This window comes from Thermobia domestica, chromosome 7 (genome assembly GCF_964235325.1).
Source record: "Thermobia domestica chromosome 7, izTheDome1.hap1.1, whole genome shotgun sequence".
Taxonomy (NCBI): domain Eukaryota; kingdom Metazoa; phylum Arthropoda; class Insecta; order Zygentoma; family Lepismatidae; genus Thermobia; species Thermobia domestica.
This window is the reverse complement of record NC_137460.1, coordinates 292,264,019-292,291,547: the sequence shown is the minus strand read 5'-3', so window position 1 is coordinate 292,291,547 and position 27,529 is coordinate 292,264,019. Positions and strand designations below refer to the sequence as shown.

Genomic DNA, 27,529 nt, shown 5'->3' with positions numbered 1-27,529 from the left:
TAAAGTATAAATTAAGATTATTTTCTTAATGTATCATAATTAAATTACTTCGATTTTGAAATTAGAAGTTAATTAGGGAACAAAGTTATTTATTTATGTTTCGATCAACAAGTTACCGATAATTAGCGACACTAAGCGCTGGAAAGACGAAACAGGAATGAGACCTTGTATCGAGGCTAGTTTTAAGTTGGCCGACTTCCAGGAAAAGACACACCTCCCAGATAACTTATTTTACCCGCCTATTCTTAGTTTATAAGAACAACATACGAAATAGATGCTACGATTCATAATAAAATCAACGAGTTTATGACTATAAAGAACAAAAGATTCAATTATTAGTATGTATAAAGAATTAGAAAACTTAAATACGGCCTTAAAATTAGGTAAATTTATTTAAATAAGGAATTAATAGCAATAAAAGTAAGCACAACTTTTGCGTTAATTTTTGCAGGAAAGAGGACAAAAAGAGGAAAAATAAGGTGTAATAAGTACTTTTTGATAACGAGAGTATATTACACGCACTTGTAGTAATTAATAAGTAACATTACACGTATACTACATAAATTGTATAAAGAAGTGCAAGGTTCAAACTAAAACGATTATAAGCCTACTTTAAATAATGATGTAGATTTACGATCTCAGTAAAGTAGACAAAAGATAAAAAAGAAGAAAATATCTACACATAATAGTAGATAATAGATAAATATTAGAACTTAAAATGAGCCCTTTTCCTTCCAACGGTTTCTTCTCTCTTACAGATAAATATTGGAAAGAATGGACTTTGATAATTTGTGTCTAGTATTAGTTATTATCATTTTAAGGATTATTCTGTTATTTGTGGCTATAAGTACACATTATACTTTAGTAAAAATAAGGAAGTTTGAACAAAGCTAAGAAACAGGAATAGATGTGATAAAAGTATAGAGCTTAAAAGTACTTCGGATTTGCAAGAAACAAGCAACATAGATACTCACTTCGTGCATGTTTCTACTCCAATATATTCTAAAGGGCACAAGCACAAGTTAACATTTTTAGGCACTAACACTGATACAGTTTACATGCAAGAAATCTCACACAAATTACTTCACAATGAAAATTCACCAGATCAGAATACGTCATTTACTACATTTTATCTGAGCACTCACAACTCAGAGAATACACTATAAGGATTACAAAAAAGGAGAGTGTAGTGCGATATAGCAGTTCCGACAGCTAACTGCAATTACGAACTGCTAATAATTCCACGCAAAAATGGGAAATTGGTTCGGAAAAGTTACCAAGGAATCACTCTTCTTTTGTGATATCGTAGTTTTATGAACAAAACTTTCCCAATTTAATAAAATTCAACGTCGAAAGGGACACGTAGTTCAAGACGTTTCAGGGACGGACGCTCCTCTGAAAGAGCCACGTAGAATTTGTATCACATTGAACTTCAGAAACCGCGGTGGCAGCAAAGGCAAGAACAGGGTAGCAATCCCCTCAAAAGCTGATTGTTATAGTGTATTTAATAGTGGTGCTGGTAGAATATGTTACGTTGTTCTGAATAGAAACAAAACATAATAAAATGTTGAAATTAAGTGCAATAGTGAGTGTTGTATATAAAATAGTGAATAAAAATGTGTGTTTGTTTTCAAAATAAAGAGAATAAAGTATGTGAAAAATTTTGTATCCGTGTCGTGACGAATCATGGAAGAGCAGAATAATTACCACAAAGTGGCAAGACTGCTGATAGACTTCCTAAGTTGAGAGATTTGAAAATTCCATTAACTTTGTACTTGCAAAGAGACTGCAAAAATGACGTGCGCAAATTAAAGAATTTAGCTCATGATTAAGTTGTAATGTGTAAAGTCTCGAGATGTAGTAATTCTCGCTGCATCCAATAGATAGAGAGAGGATGCTCAATGATAAACTGAATGTATATATTATATTTCAAAATAGTAGTAGAAGAATTTGAATATAATGAAAAGAAAATAGAATATTTTGGAAGTAGTAATATTTAAATTTAGAATTAGATGTTTTATCTATTTTATCATATATTTTGTGTAATATTTCATATTTTATACATTTTTTTTGTAATACAGAAATTTTATATACAGGGTATTGGTAAATAATCGATCTCCTTTCAGATCTAGTGAGTGAATGTAGCAGCCTCAAATTAGGCGGGGGGCGTGTGGCAGAACGCATATGTTTGGTGATTTATTTTATTTAATTTTCTATTTTTAACTTTATCTTTTCATGTACAAGTAAAATTCAGATATTAATCATTAAATGATATTCAGCAAAACAGAGTTAAGAAAGAAAAGGACAACAAAGCAGATTACATGAAAGCTTGACATTGCATTTAGTTTATAAAATGATTATATAAAAGTGGCATTTAGGAAACTACAATTTGGCAGATTAATCTAATTGTTAAAAATGAGAACAAAATTTAAATTATGTATTACTGAAAAGAATTACGGAAATCTAATGTCATGAAGTTTATAGAATGTTAACACTGACACAATTTCGGGTATGTCAGAACTGCCAAGCATCGCGGACACAGGCATTCTAGGGATTGTAATCGCTGTATAACAATGAGGAAACTGAGAAGTTTCCTGAAGCAGAAAGAGAACGCGCTACTGACGTCATGCTTAGAATGCAGATTCCAGCTTTGAGGAAGTCAAAAAAAAAAAGAACAGAAATTGGGAACTATCTAGGAGGAATTAGAGAGAGTTTAGTGGAGAGAGAAGTAGAGGCGGAGAGAACTTCAGAGCGCGAAGTCAAGAAGTAGTATTCTAAGATAAAAAGCTTATAGGCTTACAGTCATGGAGAAGAGTCGAATTATAAAAACAAGTAGTTTTTGTTGAATTCAGCTAAACTATCTTCTATCGTTGTTACCATGAAGAAATGAAAGATTACGCCTTGCTATTAGTGAAATTCACCAATGACATCCAGGAGACCTAAGGACCATCTATCACGCCAACCACCTGGGAATGCCTTTGCGCAGCTGGTCATCATTTCCAAGGACTACTAGGAAGATTGGAGGTATGTGTGACTTTCTAAATCAGTTGTCAACAGGTCAATGTTTAGATGCCGTATTTGATCTGTCAGGAACGAAATGCCCGAATTTGACACACAACACATTACACAATAATTGAAAATACATAAACAAATTATTTATCGAATTTGAGTTATAATTTTATGCAAGTTATTACCTCTCGCTTAGTCTATGTTTACTTTCGTATTCCCGTTCATTTTAGAAGGTGAACGGAAGGTGACTTTCCTGCGTTCAATTTCGTCCCCAAAATTTAGACACTGAATGAGGATTGTTCACATGCCGGAGAGGCTTTAAGGTTTAGATACTTTTTGGTCCCACTCACCACTCACAATATATAATTTGTGTGTCTGTGTGTTTGTTAAAATAAAATAATATACTGAGCACACCAATCGTGGGTGGGTTAATCAGTATCGCGAAACTACTTAAACTATTGTGGGGTGATTTAGTGATTATTTTATGTTGTTCTGATGAGTTAATCTAAACATTTAGAAATTCTAAAATCGTAGTAGGTCAATGTAAGATATTTTGCACATCTAGGATCGTTCAGCATCTCCTGCCATGCTCTAATAAGCTAATGTAAATATTTTGGAATCCTTTAGCATCTCCAACCATGCATCTTGAGAAACTCAGTTGAGAAAGAACGTTCTGCTGACAGGGATAATCCTTAAGATCTCAAAACACAATCTACTGGATGATTTAAATTTTGTGAATCTAAGAAATTTCTGGAGAAGTTAGTACAAAGATTCTTACAACATTACAAGCATTTGCAGTTACAATTCTGGAATTAAAATGCAGATTAATGGTAGTTAACTAAAAGTTATATAATGAACTCGTTATGTAAATTCTCTTTTACGTAATATTACTATGTTTCAGTATTTGCTTTTCGTAACAAAGATAACAATTCATAAAAAATATGAATAATTTTCCTAACCCTATTTCCTTCTAAACTTTGCCGAGTAATATGATTTGGTAAACACCAGTGATTATGTTAATAAAATTAAGTTACATTCAAAAATATAATATATTGCAGCATTACCAAGAATTGAACCCCAATACCATAACATCCCATAACTATATATATATATATATATATATATATATATATATATATATATATATATATATATATGCGTGTGTGTGTGTGTGTGCGTAGATATATACCATTCTTGGTAGCCTTATAACGTAGACATTCAGTCACTACTATCTTAATATTTTGCCACAATTGAATTACTCTGAAATAAAACTCTCGAAATATAAATTCCAAATCAGTTCAAACCGACACATGAATCAATATTTTGATTATAATGGAAGATTCCTTGTGAAAATAAATTTTAACCAAATACGAAGTTACAAGTTCTCCCATTGAAATTTCTTCTTAAATTTATGTGTATTCTTAGTTAATTATGAATTTCTAATTCCGCTAATATTATCGCTTTCCCTGCTTTTATATATCAACAGTAAAATGATGTTAGATGCAGGCAACAACAATAAGCAAAAGCAAAGGAATTAGAAATTAATTTTGTTTTCTTAGAATAAATGGTGTCTCCCTAATGAATTAGCAAGTTTTTCCCTGTCTCTTGGAGAGAATGGGACGAAAAATACAAATCATGTAAGTGGCTAAAGTTACGGTGGAAAACACTTTCCGAGATATAGTTGAATACTTCCCATCTCACTTTTGAAATATAAAAAAATCATCACGTATTGATTTAGCACTGGCTTCTAAGTGGTGTTTGTGGAAAAGGAAACTAATTCAATCCATACAATATTTTTGGATTGCTCATTTTACAATTAATTTTATGATACTCACAGAGTCTTATATCTTGGTAAATCATTTAATATTGCGCGATGGGCTTATAGCCGTTAAGAGACACTGGAGTTCCATATTTACGTGGTAAGGCAACGTGGATATGTAACTGTAATTAAGTGCTAAATTAATTAATTTTTAATAAAACAAGATTGTTCAATAGCTGGTTTATTCTCTATTTTCACCGCAGAACATATGAAAGCTTACTTTGTAAACGTATTTTTATTCTAACTACTATTGCAGATTGGTGACAAACCTATGAGTACAATATCTCACTGGAGTGTCGTAGCCAGAGCCTTATTGTAAAAGGCATACACACACAAGCATGCATAATATAAGTGTACAGAGCTCAAAAAATGCTGACAATATATACGAGTGGTCCTCCTAATTAATCTATGCCTAAAAATGTACTGGTATATCCAATAAGTTTAAGAAAATACTTAGCGTCAATCAAAACTCCTAGAGATACAATTGCCTTCAACACCCTCATAGGGAAACTGGATCTAGAAACAAAATTTCGAATCCTTAATTTTAATTATATCAAAGCATAACTTAGAAAGCCTCTAAAAATGACCGGAAAACGTCAGTATTACAGCGTTTGAATCAGAATAAATCAGAACATGTGTGTTATCAAATTCTCTTCGGCACTTTCGGCGATTCTTACGTTTATATGTAAAAAATCGCTTTCACTGTTATAAGCTTAACTAAATTCTTTCTCGGCAGTGTCGGCACTATGAGGTTTCTAAAACTACGTATATATTGTGCGTTGCGAAGCGCTCTTATGCAATAAATTTTTCTTCATACCTTTGTCATGTAGGATGGCAATCTCTTTATAAAATATTACCACGTTTGAGGTACTTCCTTGAATATATTTAAGATGCGTGTAACGAATAACATGATATAACGAATATTGTAGCACATCCATGGCAACTGTGAAATTTTTCACATGTATGTATTAGCATGTGTTGTGTTAAATGTAAACTTCGAAGAAATCTTGCATAGTAACCTTTTGTCTAAATTACTTTTTACACTTTCGACTTATGTAAGTTTCTTATTTGTATGTATTAACATGTGTCTTGCTAAATGACCCTTTTGTCTAAATTCCTTTTTACACTTTTGGCATACGTAAGGTTTTTTACCTTCATGTATTAACATGTGGTATTCCAAATCCCTTTTATGTCTTAACTCCTTTTTACACTCTTGGCACATGTAAGGCTTGATACCTTTATGTATTAACATATGGCTTGCCAAATTACTCTTTTGTCTAAATTCCTTTCCACACGTTTGGCATCTGTAAGGTTTTTTACCTTTATGTATTAACATGTGGCTTACCAAATTACCCTTTGTCCTAAATCCTTTCTTACACTCTTGGCACATGTAAGGTTTTATACCTCTATGTATTAACATGTGAGTATCTAAAGTACATTTTTGCCTGAATTCCTTTTTACACTCTTGGCACATATAAGGTTTTATACCTCTATGTATTAACATGTGCTTTTCCAAATTACCACTTTCAAAAAATTCCTTCCCACACTCTTGACACGTGTGAGGTTTTACGCTGGAATGTGTTAACAAGTGTCTTGCCAAAAATGATCTTCGAATAAATCCTTTTTCACACTGTTGGCATCTATTAGAATGTTCATCTCCATGAGTTTGCATATTTCTTCCCAAATGTGATCGAGTATACTCCTCAGATTTCTCATCAGAGTCAGAAATTGCTCCCTTTCGTGTGGCGTTTATGAAAACAGTATATTTATGGAAGCTGTAAAAAATTCAAGAAGATAATAAAGGTAAACAATATAAAACATCAAAGAATGCAAACGCTTGTATGTAGAACAGAGCAACAAACGCAATATACTTTTTCCCTGATAGTGTGTATTAAAAGTTCTGGGTTCCCAGCTCTCATACGTTATTTGGGTCGAGAAAAATTCAATATTTATTGTTTTTTACTTTAAAAGTTAAAAGGACGTGTAATGTCAAATGCTCCTCTCTGCATATTAAAAAAAAGAAACATGTTATACATTACGTTAATATGAGAGTGTGTTTGGTTATGGTTCCTTTTTTGTTTACCTCAGTAAGCTAATTACAACTTTTATTTTGAACGAAATAAAATATTTTTTTTTTGTTTCACTTTTCTTTCCTCACTGTATATTTCTCTTCATTCCTCTCTTTTCCCAACTTGCCACAGCAAACCAGTTTCACTGCGCTCATATCTACCATCTATCGAAATTGGGAACGATGTATTTCGATATAAGCATTGTTATAGGTGTCAAGTGAATGTTTTAATTAACTCAATGCAAATTGCATTGAGTTAATTACTACCGACGAAATTACCAGGTAGTTATGGCCTTATAATCTTTGTAATACTTATAACGATGTCTGTTCAATAGGTTCAACTTGAAGTCCGCTCTTGTATCGTCCCACCCTACGAACTTGCAGGGTCCATAGGCTGATCCTACGAATTTAAATTCTGAGTTAGTCCACGACAAATATATAAGCATTCTCGCGGTGAAATATTTAGAATCCTGTTCGTTAATACACTAACAAATCAAGTTTCCCTTTGAACACTGGCATATCTCAAAATATTATTATCATACACATTAAACCAAGACAATGTTCGCAGAGTTAATATGGAGCCTACCAAAGAATTTTTAATACGATGGGTGCGCGCGGTTTTGCGCAGCACCTCTTTCGAAATCGGATTCCGCCGCCCGAATGAGTTGTCATCGCAGCCAATCTCTATGTAGTCTCGACCCTGAAATTAAATTCCGATTTTCATCTGTAACGTCGGGGCTGAAACTAAGCTAAAATTAACGAAGAGACCCTCCTATGGAGTTCACTGCTGAGTGACTTCTTTTCTTCTTCGCCATATAAGGATCTCTGGCGATTCGATCGCAGCAAATAATTTACGCACACAAATGCAAACATACATGTATATGCTTGCGGGAGAGGAAGTTTCCGCAATTTCTTTCATAAGAAGTCTATTTAAAATGCTGAAATCTTGCAGTGTTTAGACTGTCTATCTCCTTTTGATTAAAACAATTAATGAGCCTCAAAAAAGTCCTGAAATCATTTATGGTGCTCACATGTTTCTGAGTAAATTGATTCGATGTTTGTAGAGTATTCTGTCCTTCGAAGGATTAAGACTTCACTTAAGCGACACTAGGGAAGTTGCTGTATTATGGAACAGCCTGTATACGGATTTAAGTAAATGGAAATTCAATACGGGTTAACGGCATATTGGGACCACATTGTATATGGTAAAGCACCATGCACTTGTTCTTGAATTAAACGTAAAGCTATTCATCCTAATTACATTAAAGCCACCATTCCTTTTAAGACCACTTTTAAGACATCATTAGCAGTTTCTTATTATTATTATTACTATGTTCATTTGTATATGTTCATCTCGCCCTATTTTATCTTTCATAATTTGTTTGTCAAATATTGGTGTCTCACCATGGTTACACGTTTCGATGTGTTTCTCGATCTTTTTCATTGAACATAGTGTATAAACTTTATATATATATATATATATAGGATATTTCAAAACAACTGCAACAGCGTTTGCAACGTGATTCCTGACACTAAGATAAGACAAAAAGTATAGACCAACCTGGATGCACAAATGCTTTATAGGCGGCCGACATGAAAAAATTAACTTTACAGGTATATACCTCGAATACTATGGGACCTACTGTAGTCCGGATAAGACTTCACTTAAGAACTAATATGTGCGCTATACAAATATCCATGCTTCAGAATCCTGCGGTACTTGCGCAACAATTTTTATAGAGGTAGTTTTTGAGTACTTCAAGTTATCCCCGTAGCCAAACTCGATCTGCAAAAATTGCTGCCTGATTACCTTAGGATTCTGAAACATGCATCTTCTGGTAGTACACATATTAGCTCCTAAGTGAAGCCTTAACCCGAATACGGTAGGTCTCATATTTTTGGAGCTATTTAAATTTCAATTTCTCTTGTTTTCGGCAGCCTCTAACTCCGAAAGAAAGCATTTGTGCACCCAGGTTGGTGTATACTTTTCGTCTTATCTCGGTGTCAGGAAGCACACCCGAAACCTTGTTGGTGTTGTCTTGAAACACTCTGTATAAAAAACATATTAGACAACACGAATATTATGCATAAATAAGCATAAACACATAAAATACTTAGACATTAAATAGTAACATAAAATATGTGTATACTAATTCCGGTAGTGTAGTCAGATAACGGTTTGGACGGTAAGATCGAAATTCCTAACGTGTGTATGATGGTGCGTGATAACGTGTCTATGCATCATTTTAGAATATTTATTCAATATCATTATTATCAGAGGTACTCTGCCCTTATTGGCAGGTCATTTGCCACAGCTAGGAAGCTTCCATGCTCCACGGTCCTCCTCTAATCTCTTCGTCCTCACATATGATCTTTCTGTTTTTTGTATCATCCATTAATTGTAGTCTCTTTTGCTCCTCCCTCTCTTTCCCGAAACCATATGTGATAGTCTCTCGACGTCCCTGATGATACAGTTTCTTCTTTGGCAAAGCCCAACCAATTCCTCTTCTAAATAATATCTAAAAGTGTTGTTTTCTCCTCCACTAATTCTAACATCCTCTTATTCGTTTTCCACCCGACCCAAATAATTCTTTCTATTCTCCTCCACACCCACATTTCGGAGGCTTGTAGCCTAGTTTAACAACTTTTACGTAATGTCCACATTTCTGCCCCATACAGAACAATACACCACACAAAGTATTTTATGAGCCTTTTTCTCCAATCTTTATTTAAGGTCCCATAAACACAGACTTTTCTTTCTCCTAAAGGCTTCTCTCGCCATTCCTATCCTTCCTTTTATTTCACGTTCGCATTTCATGTCATTACTAAGGATACCACACAGATATCGAAAAATATTCATTTTTCTGTTTACTTCCCTCCCACTTTTATATTAAACACACATCCCTTCCTTCCAATCACCATGGCTTTTGTCTTTTTAACATTTATTTTCATCCCACGTTCTTCAAATCCCTTCCTCATTTTTTCTAACTTTTTATTGATTTTCTTTTCAGATTCTGCAACAAGCCCTATATCGCCTGCAAATCTTATGAAACTAATCATTCTACCTCCGACCGAAATGCCATCATGATATAGGCTGTTTTTCACTATCTCTTCTAGTTAGACATTAAACAGTGTTGGCGAGAGGCAGCATCCTTGTCGAACTCCCCTTAAAATTGTACTCGCTTCCGTCAGTCTTTCCTCTATCCTAGGACTTACTTGTTGGTTCATGTTTCATAAGTTTCTTTTGAGTCTTCTATCTTCCCATTCCAACCTTATACTCGTTAGAACTCTCAACAATTTCTAATTCACTCAGTCAAAAACCATTTCTAGATCATAAAAGAAAACACACACCTCTTTACCTTTTTCTATACACCTTTCACCGATTGCTCTTAAAAATCCATTTCAAAATATTCTAACATATACATATACATATATATATAAGTTCTATAACGTGACTACTTATTCGTGAAACATTTCAATATATTATAAATGGGTTAAAAGGTGATGAAGCCCATAAGGCGCTATCCTGTAAACTGATGCGTCACAGGTGTAAGCCAGTTATATATATAAAAAATATATATATAGGTTATTGAATTGATCGCTAATATCAATAACTTACTGTCTATCAGCCCGAAGTATGCAGGAGTGTCCAAATTCTCCTAACGATTCATAGTTGAATCCTTATGCATTCTTACTATGACACCTCTGAGTATACTTTTCCTGACCCCAATTTGGGCTGTCGACAGTCAAACCTTGAGGAGGCATTATACAAAAAGAATTCAATGAAAATGAAATCAATGAACATGACAACAAGAAATGCCTTCGGAGAAAAATGAGCAATGGCCAAATTATGCGCTCTCACTGGCATGTGCATTTGATAATATCCGTACTATCGGTAATATGGTCAAATCTAGTGGTATATGTCGTACCATTGAGGTACACAGCTAGTGTGAACTGTTTTTTTTTTCTTTTCCCGAAGCCAATTCACGACGAGCGGCACAAAGAAAGTAGAAAATAGAGTTATTTCAAGACTCAGTAGGGATAGTATTTAGTTATTTTCCTTTTAAATCAAAACGAAATATTAAGTTAACGTCTAAAATCCAAACGTCAATTTTATTTCTATTTACTTTATCTTTTTTTCTTAAGATGACATATACTAAATACTTAAACAAAGTTTTGAGATATGCAATCAACTGGCAAACACTACACATACCTAACTATTCTAACCGGTCACCACCTTGATTCACCACTATATCATGAAAAGACAAAAGATGTTTCCTTAAGCGGTTGTATTACAATATTTCCAAACTCTTCTCGGATTATAATATCGCTATTGCTGAACTCAATCGATGTCTAAATTTCAGTATTATTGCAACAAATACATACTGATTATTCATTATGGCCATTTTAGGAAAACAAACTGACGAATAGTTTTGCAAAGCCAAATAAGAATCGTCAAATATTTTAGATATTGCTTAAAATTTTACTGAATTTACAATGTGTCATTGTCAAATTTAACTCACATTCAAAATTCAGTGCATGATTGATATACGTCAAAAGCACCAAAGCAAAAAAAAAAAAAAAAACATCAATTGAAACAGACAATAGTTATTTTGAAATAACTTAAAGTTTAATTTAATATTTTTTCTCTAAACAAGTCTGCAGATACCTTCAATTTTCCTAATCATTTCTCTAACCATATGATTGCACGGGGACAGATAAACAAGCATAAATGTAAGGGAAAATAAATGAAACTCGAAATAGGATTACATAAAAGTATTTGATTATAGGTCATCACCTCGAAACTGGAAACACCTGAAAATGAATAAATCATGCAAAAACAAACATTCTAACAAGAATTCGATACAGAGAATCTTTACACGAAACGGAATACTCTTGACTTTCAAAAGTGGTGGTTCAGTATAATATTACTAATTACGATTCCAAATTGTGTACCTATTTCAAAAATTCTAAAGGCTGTCCTTCCTTTGGCTTCAAAATTCGTTCCTAAATATCCAAATGCTGTAAAGAAATAACAAATCATAACATTTTAAACAAACGTACCCGATTATGGGTTAGTATCATTCACTCCTTGTGGCGGATCGATGACGATGGCTATTACCAGAAAACTGAAAAATAAAACCCTAATATTCGAAATTCGATGGGCATAAATTAGTGACCAATAATCTTTTAAATTTGAACTAAATGTTTAGAGGAATTCAATTCAAATTCCTTTTTATCTCAACCCATCTCTTTTTTAATGCCATAATTGAAATCCACAAGAAAAGTTGGGCACAAAGTCCTTAATCACTGGTCCATTCTGGTGAGCGCATTCAAAATCAGTGGCATACATCGTTAACATTAACTGAAAACAATAATGCAAGGCGAGGTTATAACACGTACAGCAGCAGTAATTATAAGGACAATTGTTCTTTTCGCGTGCAGCAAGCCAAACGGAGAAGCACGTCGCATAAAAATCAGCAAAGAAACACAAACGAAATAACAACAAAAATGATAATCGACGGAACCAAGCTAACGCAGTGAATAATGACTGGGAGAATGCGCGTACGAATAATGAACAAGATCGTTCAGAAGAGCTTCGCAGTGATAGGGATAACAATCGGCGTAGTAATAATAACCGTAGATCGGAGCCATATCGAGGAAATAATCAAGGTCGACGAAATAAACGCTAAAAATGAAAAAAAACTAAATAATGGGAGAACTAACTGGGATCGAACTCCAGACCAGTGAGATGAGAGACCGGAAAACTGAATGGAGATGGCTTTGAAGTTGCGATATTCGTCGAGAGAAAAAGTAGTCAAATCCCATAAACGTATTTGGCGTTCGAAATTTTACATTTGAATCTGAGTCGCATTTAGGTCAGGACGCAAGAAGTGACACAGAAGAAGTTGAATTTGAAGAAACTATTGTCACGGCCAATGGTCGATAATATTCTGTCTACATTAACGCGAATGTGAACGGCATAGATTAAGAAAATTGTATGAGTCGATAGCAAAACATCCATAGCATCTTATGATTTCTGAAAGGAAATTACAAAGAACATTTCATTTCCAAAATTAAATTCAACTGAAGACGTCCACATTGTAGATTATAGTGGGAAGTTTAAGAGAAACTGTAGAGGTATGACTGTCATTAACGTTGAAAAAGATTCACTTGCATTCACGTTAGAAGTTTTTGTCGTAGCTTACCTTAATGAGAAATTTATTATACGTCTGAATGCATCTGAGCAATTACAAAGTATCATTCACCTTAGTCAAGGTAACATTAAATCATAACAGAATACGACATTAGAGTAGTATTCTCTCTTCTCCCCGTTGAATAAAACAATTGTGGTGATGCTGATGACACTTTGGTCCAATCAGCTGATGAAAATATCAACACAGAACACCCACCCATTAGTAGTATTACTTGTAATCAGGATGATACGGTTGTTAAACGAATAACATCAGCAGAGCAATTGAGATCAGCTGTTAGTCGTGCAAGCAAATAGATCACAAAATAAAAAAGAGCATTTACTGGATTTATTGTTTCAGTATAGATATTTTTACGAATTACTCCGCCAGGTTCAAAGATTTCAATATGAAATGGAAATCGATACTAATGAACAAGTGGTTAGAAAACAGTATTCGATCGCGTACAAATACTTCCTTTTGTACGAGGTGAGACCAAAAAGTTACTGCAATTGTGGTTGATAACAAATTGTCAATCTATTGACAGTAACCCTATTTTTGTTCCTCAAAGAATAATAAACACCAAATGAAATGAAATTTTGAGTTTTAACTCCCACGGTTATGCCGGTTAGGCTAAAGGAGACGGTATTGATGAAAGATGAGTGAAATAGTGGAATGAAGAAAGTGGGAGGAAACGGGAGAACCCCGAGAAAAACCACGAACACGGTGTTTGTTTACTACAAAGTTTACACGGCGCTGGCTGGGATCGAACCAGGGACCCCAAAAACCGGTGGTGAACGCTTTACCACTGACCCATCGCGCCCCCTAATGATAAACAGAGGCTATGTATCGATGTGAGATCTATTAATGAACATTCAGTTTTGTAGCAAATTAAACCAGAAACGATTGCTTTGTTGGCTAAATAGCAGGAAAACTGTCCACCACCCTTCTGGAACAACATTCTTCGCACCATCGGAGTTACTTGCACCCGAAATCTCAACTATATACAGCGTTCAATTTTGAGAGACAGTGGTATCAATATCAGGAGTACCCTTTGGATACCATAATGGCGGACAAGCCTTAAGGTTGGTTTAAAGGGACAAGTTTTGCCGATAGATAGCACTACATTCTTAGTATCTCTCCCATGTATTATTTACCTTTCAGGAAAATTCACTATTTTTCTTACAGATTTCAATCTACAGTCTTTAAATTTTTAGAAAAGGAACTTCATAATCTATCGAAGGCAATAATCCGTGCCAAATTTTTATTTAGAATTTTCTTCGTTGTTGAAATGGCTTGATTGTTGGAAAAGATATCCAAACTGTTGTGGAACTGTTTCAACAATGAAGAAAATTCTAATTAAAAAATCGACACGGATTCTACCCTTTAATAGGTTATGAAGTTAGTTCTCTAAAAAAAAATGAAATCTCTAGGTTGAATTTTGTAAGAGAAATATTAAATTTTCGTTAATGGTAAAAAATACATGGGAGATACGAAGACTGTAGTGACATCTATCGGCAAACTTGTCTCTTTACACTAACCTTAACGCAATTATGTCCCATGTGCTAGGTCGAAGTACACAGCAAGATCATCAGATATACCTATCACAAGTTTGTCACGAATAACACTTATGAGGAACGCTTGAATTTATTGAAGCTAATTTTCGATAAAATTTAGGAGACATCAGGCTGAATATTGATAAATGCATGTGTTGAGCACCGGAAGTATCGTTCTAAGGAAACATTATTAGCCCAAACGGAATAAAAAAGGATGAAAAAACAATCAAAGCAGTTAAGGAGTTAATGACACCAACTAATGTTGAAATTTGCAATCTGCATTGGGATTATATGTGTGGTACCAGAACTTTCTACTTAATTACGCTACTCAAGCAGCCCCATTATGTGAATTGCAGGCTAAAGCCCGAAAATGGCAATGGAGTGAACAGTGTGAACAAGCCTTTAATAAGATTAAAAGGGATATTTGCACTAACGTTTTATTAACAAGTGCAGCTTATTCAAAACACTTTTACTCTCAGATGGATGATTCAACAGTCAGATTGGGCTGTACGCTTTGGCAGGGTAACAGAAAGCGAATTATTCAGTGCATTACCCGTACTTTGACACCATGCGAACATCGGTGCACAATTTCAGAATTGGAATTCTTAGCAGTAATTTACGGTTTAAAAAAATTGAAACATAAGTCCTTAGGAACATGTATAATTATTGTCACTGATCATCATGCTCTTCTCTTCCTTAAATGTGTCAAACCATGGAATAATAGATTATTACGCTGGAGCGTGGAAATTAGTAAATTTCAAGACGATGTAGAATTTGTGCAGGGAAAAAATAAATTCAGTGACACTCTTAATACATTGTTTAAATCACATGAACATATGCTACTTAAAGTACACACATTTTAGGAGGCATGAGCTAACCTCGCACGTGGGTATTAAAAATGGTCACTGAGTAAACAAAATGATCGTATTTGAAGCACTTTTGCGTTGTATGCAATTAAGTTTATTTGAATGGCAGTCGAGCAGAAATAGTGACTTAGGGCAATTTTGAAATCCTAAAAGGCTACCTAAGAGCATCTTTATCTAGATTTACTGTAATGTGCGCATGTAAACGTGATGCTGTAGGTAGAAAAGGACAGAACATCTTTGGGGATGATTGTTGATCATCTTCACTTTCCGAATACCTAGTCTGTTAAGGTGAAATGAGTAGAGAATCATTATTGTAAATGCTTGATATTATTTGAGGTGGGTAGTGTATCCCTCATATAATGTTCGTATACGATTAATACCCGTGAATATTCTTAGCGTGTTATAAGCTGATGATTATTATTGCGAGTAAAATGTCTTGTTGAAGACAATGTTATAAGCGTTTCAATCAATGATGGTATGTTCACCAATATTGTAGAAATCCGTGGACTAACATCAATGCCTACGCAATATTTCAGTCGATATTGATGATTTCTGATTACTGAAAATGCAAATTTACGTTGTTATTGCTGCTAAGAACACAAAGAAAAATAAAGATATTATTGTCATATGGGTTTTAAGCAACGGGAGGGTCGAAGAAATTGTTTTGTGAGTTGACATGTGATTCTGAATTCATCTGAAATGTTTCAAATGTGTTGTACAACACTTTGTCGTTTGAGGAAGACAAACACTGAAATTTGAGATTTTGAATACATATATATATATATAATACTCAAATGTGATATTGAAAAGAATGCTTATGATTTAGTATTTGATTATTAATGAAATGAATTTTAGTTTGCACAAATGGTTTACTGATTGGATCAAATATTGTAAAAAAGTTGCATACACACAATATTATATAACACCAGACACTCGTTAGCAATTTAGATTTTACCGCAAAAAGAAAAAGAAATTACAAACAACACTTCCGAAAGCAACACACACAACATGTATTATTGTTTAGTATTTAAGTATTTTGGTGTTTACGTTCTTTAATATGCTTTTGTTTTTCTAAATATATGAAGTCTTATAATACACTCAATGAAAAAGACTGAGAAACATATTGAAATATGTATTTATGGTGAGAAGCTAATATTACAAAAAAGGAAAAGAAAATAACCCTATGAAATGGAGAAATATAAAGAAGTATAATGACAAAATAAACAAAAGACTTTATTAACGGTGGCCTAAAGCTGGATTTAACTTAATACAGGGTGAATAACCTTATATTTAGTCAGACAAGTGAAATGTGCTCTACTAATACAGTGTTGTCCAATATGCCGTTCCCTATGGTAAATTCTCAGTGTCTTGGATGAATATACAGGGTGTTACTTCTTACATTTACGGCTTAATGTAAGAACGAGATTTATAGTAATTTTCTGCTACGTTTGGAAAAATATTTAACTGCCAAACTCTCTCACTTCTGATAAAGTTAAGCAATAGTTCGAGTTCTGTGTTCAAATTTTGCGACTCCATTAACTCAGGTTCAGGTAAACGAAGAAATACATATTTACCTAAGTATTGGAAGTATTGAAAGGATGACACCGTTTTTGAGGCTAATCAATTGCTTTCAAAAAAAAAAAAAAAAGAAAAGAAATAAAAGAAAATATAGACAGATTGTGTTAACTTCGAATTAACCAGCCTTGTATAAAACATGGGAGAATTCTTCGAACAGCCTCTCTCACAAACTTATGCATGTTTGTCTATGTGTTTGTGCACTTGGCTTCGCTCAAAGCATTATATGTAGAAAAAGACACGAAATCGCCCACACGTACACACTGCATTCCTCAGGACTGTACTTTCGATTTGGTCCCGTAGGAATGAACTTTTGGGAAATTTTCCCCCGTCCCAACACTTCGCTGCATGGGGATTGGCCGGGAAGGAACATTAATTCGGGTGTGTAATCCCGAACTGATCAGTACGACTGTGATGAAACGCGATCCCCATCTTATTATCAAGGAACAGTGGGCTGAGAATAAAGATTAGTAAATAAGCCAAGTGCAGAAACAATATGCATTCAGGTGTGACCAGACTACAACGAAAGAAGCGATTTAAAACAAATATTTATAAAGACATAACTCTGATGAAATAATGCATTTAAACATACCTGAGGGCCTGGGCATTGTATCCTTCTCGATTACTATTTCCTTCAACGTCGTCGTGTCCGTTATTATCTACAATAGTGGACAAGATGTGACTGCTTGACTCTTTCGTGTTGTGTGTAAAATCGGAAGATTTTTTCTTGGTGTTACTGTAAAAACGTTTGGCATTTCTAAGTACTTCACCTGTTGATAAACGCTTGACCAAACATACTGGTTTCGGAGTTAATTTTGAATCTGATATTGTTTTTTCCTGATTACTTTCTGAAGTGACATTCTCTCGTTCCGTTTCACTTCCTCGTTCCATACATTCAACACTTATTGAAAGAGGATCTTCATGATCATTTGTGTCACTATTATACAGTTCATAAATACATTCTTCAGATGTCTCAATTTCTGGTTTCACTTCAACTTTAACAGGAACGTCGTCTGCTTCCATTTCAATTATATTACAAGTAAAGTTAAAATGATCAAAAGCCATCTCGCTAGCACAAAGACCTTTTGAAACTGGAGATTTGAAACCTTCAGCAGATGATGTTAAAGGAAACCAAACAAACCTGAAATCAATAAGAAAAATACTTTTCGTTTTAGCAAAACTTATGAAAAGCCGGGAGAGGACAACAATGAATACCATTTGAGTTAACTTAGTTAGTGTATGGACTAGTTTTGGACTGGATTAGGGATGTAAAATATACTGAAACCATTATTTTAAAGCATTTGAAATTTTGTTACAACTCATACAAAAATATCGAAATACCTAAATACCGAAAATACAGTACCATACCGAAATATGGAAATACTGCTTAATATTTGATTTCTTTCTTTACTATCTGACTTGCTAAAGCGAAACCTGATATATTTTTCTTAGACTTTATACACAAGTATATTATAGACCTATATTATGTTTCACCCACATTAATATCTTTGTTTTTGCTGTGCATGAGGAAAGAAAACGATGAATACTAGAATTTCCTTTGCTACATTACTACCTTATATTTCTGAAATAAAATATGCAAAAATCTGTTATAAAAATATCTCACTTAAATGTAGACAAACTTTTCAACACGTATCAAACACAGATTTAGTTGTTCTTTGCAGCTTTTCGTCTTTACTCAAATACATATAGCGCTAGCAATTTCTAAAGAAATTTATTTTGCAGTCGTTATTTTATGTTTTAATTTATAGGACTTTCTTTTTTTCGGTTTTCCAGCGTTTAATTATCAATAGATTCTTTTTTCTAGTAACTTATGTTGTTTCTTGGCAATATTGAAGTATATCATCCATTTTAGTACCGATGTTATTTGTAACATGAAAGTATTGGCTAATGTTGGATTCTAGCAACATAAGATCTTACCAGAAACGAACGGATCTTTCGCACAGAAGACTCTCAGGTTAAGCAAAGACCACATAGAGAGCTCTTATACAGTGATATAATTGGGTATATGCCCACCCAATATTCTTATGATCCAGGGGGTCACGTTGACTCAGTGGCAAAGGATTAACTTTTATCGCATGGGGTTCTTGGTTCGATCTCATCTCACGAAGAGTGATTTTTGGCGCACAAACACCGTGCTCATGGGTTTTTTATGGTACTTCCGTTTCCTCCCACTTTCAGCATTCTTCATCACGGTGTCCTTAAGACCAGCGGAGATATACGTGGGACGTAAAACTTAATTTTTTTCTTTTTGCAGTTCAGCGTATATGTACCTTAAACTAACGAAAAAACAAACGTTTTATAGCCGTAGGTGTATTTTATATTTTACTAAACTGTACCATTTCATAAAACTAGATCCGCTTTCTTGCTATTTTAATTTTGCGATGTAATTGTGTTTTTCGATATTTATAACAGGAAAATCAATATAACCTAACCTTAATATCGAACAGTCCTATCGGCAATATATGAAAATGAAAAATTTAATTTCTTTTCACAATTAAAGTTAAATAGAAAGTTGAGCGATCTATCTTACCTTTATACTTAACCAAACTTCTAAAATAATTTTATTTTACTAAAATAAATGAGTATCAAATTTTAATCGTTTCTTTCAAGATTTAAAGGGATATATTTCTTTTTTGTATAAAGGAAACAGTCCTTTTTTTCCTACCATAAAAATAAACAATAGTATATTATTTTCGTTCTGTTTTATAAATATTGGTTTGAGTCAGACGTTGCTTTTCGAACTTTATGTAACAGTCGCCAGGTAATCTCCTGCAAAACTGCCAAAAGAATTTCTTCTTCTATGACCGTGAATGCCACTTCCCAAAGTTACGAAATTCACCATAAACTTTTTTGCGATGGGAGTCAACCAGGGTTGCCAGTGCTTTCGCAGTATGCCTTTCAATCTCATTGAGAAATCTTCTAACTTCATCACTGCAACACTTTATTATTACTCGAAAAGATTATTAACAATGAGTGCTAATCACGTAAAAATGCGTCAGTTAGGAGTGTATTGCTTTACGTGTGTAACATACTTATAAGAAAGAACAAGAAGAACGTTGCTATATAAATGTGACTGTGTTTGTGTAAAATTGAGCGAAATGTTTGAGTAAAATGTCGAATTAGTTCAAGGATAAATATTATACAAATTTCATGAGATTCTCATTAATTAAAACAGTAAGGTGTTGAGAATAAATGTGCTAAGATTATTAAGTTAAATAAAAGGTAATTCGAGAAGGTCATAGTTAATTTAATGAAGAAATGACAGAGTATATGGTAGCTAGTGGATTTGAATATGCAGTATTTTACGGTTAAATCAGATAGGTGAAAGACATTACAAAATAATTAAAAATAGTAAAAAAGTTAAGCATAACAATTGGCGCAGTCTGTAGTAAAGAACATTACACATTTAAATACTAAAAACGGCTACATTTAGCACTTTCGAGCCTCTTGACGTTTAGACAGGAAGAACAAATTTACATTGAAAGATTTGAACAAGTGGCATTATAACCAGCCTTACCTGAGGATAGGAACATAGCAACTTTTCAGCAGTTACGAGTGGAAAGCTTAAGAAAGATTTTCGAAACTCGTGCACTCCAGATAAACTTGCACAAAAGTCATATGAAGAATTTAAAGGATTTACGTTGCAGCGTTATGGAATTAAGACTAACGAAACAGCTGAAAGGATCAAGTTTCATAAGTTTATTCAACATACACTTCATACGGTTGAACCAATTGAGATGAAATTAGAAAACCACGCTGTATACTGCAACTTTGATACGTATATACAAAATTCTTCACGAGACAAGTTTGTGTTTTGAATGAAAAATAATGTAGCTCGAAAACGGATTTTGAAATCTAGCTCTTTCAATTTTCAACACGTAGTTGATATTGCTACAGACGTAGAAAACACGGACCGTATTCAACATTGCGACTCAATGAAATCAGCCTCACGTTAACCTGGTGCAACCTAATGGAACAAGAGAAACGAAAATAGTAAAAGGAAGGTGCTAGTAACTCTCCCTTGGCATTCTTCAAATTCTAGTAACTCACGAGGAAGTACAAGGCAGAAATTAAGTTATTCAATATCGTCAGAATCATCAGACAAAGGCAAAGCAAAGATTAATAAGTGACGGAATTGTCAACGCTTACATGTTAGGCATAATTGCTCAGCTTACGACAAGAGATGTCTCAAATGCGCTGGAATCCATCATTTTTGCTAAAGGTTGTATACAACAAAAACTCCATACAGAAATAAACAAACTACATATAGATGATCAAGTTAATCAAAATGTGCAAGAATTGAAACAGCAAGTACAATAAGCACATGAAATATCTTCCATATTAGACAAGAGTCGAGTGCAAGCCTTGTATCAGGAATTGACATTGGACACATTGCATTACAAATCTTTAAATGAAGTATTAAAAGAACTGTCGAGCAACCTACAAAAAGCTTTTAGTAACAACCTAGCCCATGAACAAGTACTTCAAATTACGTTAGAAAGAAGCAGCAATTGAAGACAAGTAATCTAAAAAAGAAAATGAGATTGATACGGTGAATACTAGTGATTACAAACTACTGACAGATTATGAACGAGTTTTATATTAAATTTACAGGAGACAACATAGTTAACCTACGAAACTGGAAAAGATAATAACAAGGACAGAAATAGAAGACACAATAAAAACAGGAAGTATTATAAGAGAAGACAGAAACTAACAGATGATGAGATATTAGATGTTGAGGATAAATGTGTTAAGATTATTAACTTAAATACAAGGTAATCATAAAGTCACAGTTAATTTAATGAAGAAATAATATTGAGTAAACTTTAGCTAGTGGATTTGAGTAAACAATATTTCACGGTTACTTGAGATAGGTGAAAGAGATTACAAGATATTAAAAAAAAATATATTAAAAATAGTATAACAACGTAACTCAAATGTTTTTCTATTTTGTGTTATCTTTCATTATTACATAGGGTTAGCAATCTTGGATTATGCTGTAGAATACATATAACGTAATTTAATAACTCTATCACGCGAAAAAGCTCTTTATTTTTCTGTTGGTTTTACCATCCGATAGCCATGTGAATGTTGCTTACGGCAAAAAGAGCGAGAGAATGTTTCATGTTAGAACACCCTCAAATTTGGAACAGGAATTTAGCTAAGGTACCAGTAATTTTTTTTGATCCACGGGTCATATCACACATTTCAATAATTCTGCTCAATTTTTCCATAATGTATAACAGACTACTAGCAGCAAGCTATTTCTTGTCAATTTATGAAAATAATTGGCGAGCAGTTGAATATATAAAGGTGGGGATCCATGCAGGAATCCTTTGAAAATATGCAAATACTAGACTGAACCCAGGAAAGCATATTTAACACAAAATTCCACCACAAAAGCCACAATTATTGAAGGAACTCGCTTCGATTTTTTTTTTCTTTCATTTATGAAAAGAGTTCACATTATGAATCAATACAATATAGGGGAATGAAAATAATGAGGGATCTTTTCAATTATAGATAAATAAAATACAGTAGATAAAATATAGTTCGCATGCTTTCTTTTTGCATGTACGTCTCTTAACGTTTTATTTTTTGTGAATTGTATGCAATACGTAGGCCTAGTGCACAAACCCTGATACACCAAAATAAAGTGAAAATGTCAAGCTTCTCGGCGAAGTGTGGCATATTATGTTTATATTTCGAGGTTTCGAGATCCAATATGTTTGCATTTCGAGTTCTAATTATTTTAATATAGAAAAAGTTTCCTTTAGACGAAGGAGGACATATATTTAGAATTTAACCAAACCAAATATTAATGGAATGAGTGATCTAATTTAAATTGTAATTCTTTTTCGATCCAACAGTAAAGTAGGCCTGCATCAAATAGACATAAGCTTAGAAAAAAAAAGAAAAAAGACTGCATTCCTGGAAATGCCTGTCTCGTGCTTCCACCCTTATCGTTTATGAGGAAATGCAGAGTGGCTGATGTCCCTTCTCCTAGAGATGCATACTCGAACCGCCGAGCGTTTTTACTAGATTCACACTACTTGCCTGAGTTATAGAGAATTTGTTCTATTTGCTGATTACTTAGCAGAAGTTAGTTTGACTATTTTACGTTGCGTACACATTTACTATACGGATCCGTAAACAAGTACATAAAAAACATGCTTCTTTGTTTTTGCATTCAATTTCTATACTTTGAGGAACCACTTTGAGGTGTGCACTTGCATTTGCCGCTGCAGCATTATGTTAAGATCCTTTTGCAAAAACACCAACTATTCTGCGCTAAATGGTCCGTAAAATGCATGATCGTTATCTCAACAAAACGTAGCAGAGCGAGAGTGGTTTGAACCCTCAGAGCTCGGTGTATCCTATCTTTTTTACAGTTTACAAAAAAGGTGGCGACAAGAAAGGAGTAATCCTAACTTTACAAGAAAAAAAATTGAGCGAGTGAAGGAGGTTAGAATCACCGGAGGGCTGAGTTCTTATCTCAATTTCGAAAAATTTCAGTTTTTCATCGAGAGCCAGCTTGACGTCAATCTGGCAGGGTTTATTTTTCTTTCCAATCCAAACCAAAACGATACTTAAACTTTGTACGAAAAAAGTACCAAAAAATTTAGAATTTGTACTCCCACCAATTTCGAAAAAGTTGAATTTTTCATGGAGGCCAGCCTGACGTCAAGCTTGCCCGCACAGTTTATTACTCTTCCCAATTCAAAAGAAAACGGTACTAAAATTTGTATCCAATATGTACCAATTTATACTACAAGAAATTAAACTTGTAGCCCCACTAATTTCGAAAATTTTGAAATTTTAACGGAGGGCCAGCATGACGTCAAGCTGGCCCGCAAAATTAGAGTTTGTAGCCCTACCAACTTCGAAAAATTTAAAGTATTAATGCAGGGTAAGCTTGACAACTAGCTGGCCCGCAATTTTTTTTTTCAATTCAAACCAAAACAGTACTAAAAATTTGTACCCAATATCTACCACCAAAATTAGAATTTCCTACCCGCACCAATTTCGAAAAATATGAATTTTCAATGGCGGATCAGTTTGACGTTAATTGGCCCACACAAGTAATTCTTTTCAATTCGAACCAAAACATTATCAAAAATTTGTATACAATATGTACCAATTTGTAGTACTAAAATTAGATTCCTACCCTCCAATAATTTAGCCATATTTGAGTTTTCATTGCTCGGACAACTTGATGTCAAAATTGGATCGCGTAACACATTTCTTTTACCAATTTCAATTTAAATTTTACCAAGAACTTATGACAAATATATACCAATTTCTATTACTAAATTAGAATTTGTTGTTTCTAGAAATTTCAATTTTCATTGCCATCTGGGCGGGCACGCCAATTTTTTTATTTTTTTTTTCATTCGAATCGAACAAGCATGCGTAAAACCGATTCTCTTGAATTAGTAAAAAGGGTACGAAAAATTTGCATACAACCTGCATCGGGACAACTATGTATGAATAAAGATTATAGGTTGTTATTTAACGAACAGCCAATTTGTCACCATGTTAAATCTTCCAATGCAAACGCTTGTTTAGAATTCAAATGGAAACTGTCTAGGAAATATCTGCACAATTTGAAACAAAAAAATAAAATTGAACCTCTACCAATTCAATAAATTTGAAAAGTTTACTCAAATATGTGGATCTATTTGATTTGAAGGTAGTCAGCATAATCATACTTTTTAACTTCGACGGAAGTACTTTCAAAGGAATTTTTAACTGGTTCCATTAAACACACATTTTTCTGGTGATTATTATTGATGCTTGAGTTTGTATCAATTTGTATCGACAAAATTAGAACTTAAATTCTGTTACCGAAACGGAGATATGAGTAGATGATGATGACTTCAAACCAAACCAATCCTTTGAATGAGTTCCATAATAAAAAATAATACTCTACATAATCACAAACTGTTGGAGAAAAGAATCAACTACTCATAAAATATTTTGGGGTCAACAACACGTGTAGATGTTTGCCCTCTCTCCCCTAACAAAGTTCTACAAAAGCCAATGATATCTACTTAATGTACTGCTTACCTAAACAATTGTTTTGTAATAATGCTTTGCTTTATTCTTTCTAGTACTGTGCAAGAATATCGTCGGCCAGTTTAATTCGCCATAATAAGATACAAATTTCTCTAAATTGGTGAGGATAAAACTCTTGGTTTTCTTGCGCAGATTGCTACATATTTTGTATGAATTTTTGCTACCGTTTAGATTCGAAAAATAAAACTTTTAAGTTTTACGTCCCACGATTATGCCAGTTAGGCTAAAGGAGACGGTGATGATGAGAGATGAGTGAAACGGTGAAATGAAGAAAGTGGGAGGAAACGGGATAGTCCCGAGTAAACCCACGACTTCGGTGTTTGTGAACCACAAAGTCCGCACGACACGAGCTGGGATCGAAGCAAGAACCCCAAGCACCGGAGGTGAACGCTCTACTACTGAGCCAACGCGCTCCCTCGTTTTGATTCGAATTCTAATGAAAAATAAGTTGTGCGGGTAAGGTTGATCCGCCATTGAAAAGTTCAAATTTTTCGAAATTGGTGGAAGTATTTAAATACAAATCATAATTTTGACTATACATGTTCTAACATATTGAGTACGAATTTTTGGTACCGTTTTATTCGAATTGGAAGAAATAATACATTGTGGAGATGAGAGTACACATATTAGTTTTCGTGGTACACAATAGTACATATTTAGTACAAATTTTTGGTATGCTTATCATCGAATTAGAAAATTAGCTTTTGAAGGCCAGCATATCATCTATCTCGCAAGCTATCAAATGTTCACAAATTTCTCGAAATTGGTCGATACAAATTCTAGTTTTAGTGGTACATATTGAGTACAAATTCTCGATAACGCTTTGATTCGAATTCAAAAGAAAAATAAGGTGTACTACCCAGCTTGACCCGCCAACAGAAATTCAAATTTTCCGAAATTGGTGGGGATATAAATTGTAATTTTGGTGGCACAATTTTGTACATATTATGTATGAACTTTTTGCTATTATTTTCATTCGAATCGAAAAGAATAATAAGTTGTGCGGGCCAGCTTGGCCCACCATCAAACATTCAAATTCTCGAATTGGTAGGGTACACATTCTAACTTTGGTGGTACAAATTGTAACATATTGGGAGCATATTTTTGATATCGTTTTGGTTCGAATTGGAAAGAAAAATAAACTGTGCAGATCAGATTGACATCAAGCTAGCCCCGTTATCTAAAGTTCAACCTCCAAGAAATTGGTGGGAGTGCAAATTCTAATTTGGTGCTACAAATTAGTACATATTGGCTACAAATTTTGGTACCGTTTTGTTTTAGAAATGAAATGAATTCTTTAAGTTTCACGTCCCACGATTATGCCGATTAGGCTAAAGGAGACGGTGTTGATGAGAGTAGTATTGGCCCCACTATAGGACACTTTGGACTTTGACCCCGACCTTTGTGACGTCATAGGTCAAAGGTCAATTACCTTGGCCCAGGGTCAATGACCTAGGGGTACCTAGGACCACCCCCTCTAAATTTTGGCAGGGGTACCATGGCCCACCCCCTAAATTTTGGCAGGGGTACATAGGACCACCCCCCTTAAATTTTGGAAATTGCCAAATATAAAAAAATTCGTATGGTAGCCTAGGACCACAGTATGTACCTCTATCAGTATTGGGGGTCTATGTCGTTCCCTTTCATGGGTAAAAAATTGCCAAAAAGTCAAATTTCGGAGGTTTTTGACCTAATTTATCCCCTTTGATGAGGTGTTATTACCCTATATGGTTATATGGGCGTATACAGGGGTCCATTCCCTTTCATAAGACATGGGTATATTAATGCACCCCTTGAAAAATTTGGGAGGGGTACCTTGGCCCACCCCTTAAATTTTGGAAATTGCTCATTTTATATATTTGGTATTATAGTATTGGACCCTAACATGTATTATAATAAATTTGGGTGGTCCACCTCGTTCACTTCTAGGGCTACAAAATTGCCAAAATATAAACGTAAGCAATACGTTGTACCACGTGTTTGTTCTTTTGGCCCAATTTATCCTCTTGGATGAGGTTCTATTACCTTATATGGTTATGTATAGGGGTCTATTCCCTATCATAAGACATAGGTACATTTGTGCACTCCTTTAAAAATTTGGGAGGGGTACCTTGGCCCACCCCTTAAATTTTAGAAATTGCTCATTTTATATATGTGGTATTATAGTACTGGACCCTAACATGTATTATGATAAATTTGGGTGGTCCACCTCGTTCCGTTTTAGGGGTACAAAATTGCCAAAATATAAACGTAAGCAATACGTTGTACCACGTGTTTGGTTTTGACCTAAGTTATCCCCTTGGATGAGATCCTATTACCTTATATGGTTATATGGTTATGTA

General features: G+C 34.1%; 1 protein-coding gene across 1 annotated transcript in view; it reads right to left on the bottom strand.

Annotated features, from left to right (window-relative positions):
- Positions 1 to 4,730: 4,730 nt before the first annotated feature.
- The window catches only part of LOC145689094 (uncharacterized), a 35,925-nt gene continuing 13,126 nt past the window's right edge, over positions 4,731 to 27,529 (bottom strand). The window contains exons 2-3 of the mRNA XM_081763223.1: positions 17,677 to 18,225; positions 4,731 to 6,603 (exon numbers count right to left, since the gene is read on the bottom strand). Coding sequence (XP_081619349.1) covers positions 5,880 to 6,603; positions 17,677 to 18,149 — 1,197 coding nt within the window. The 5' untranslated portion in view covers positions 18,150 to 18,225 and the 3' untranslated portion in view covers positions 4,731 to 5,879. The remainder of the gene's footprint in view (positions 6,604 to 17,676; positions 18,226 to 27,529) is intronic.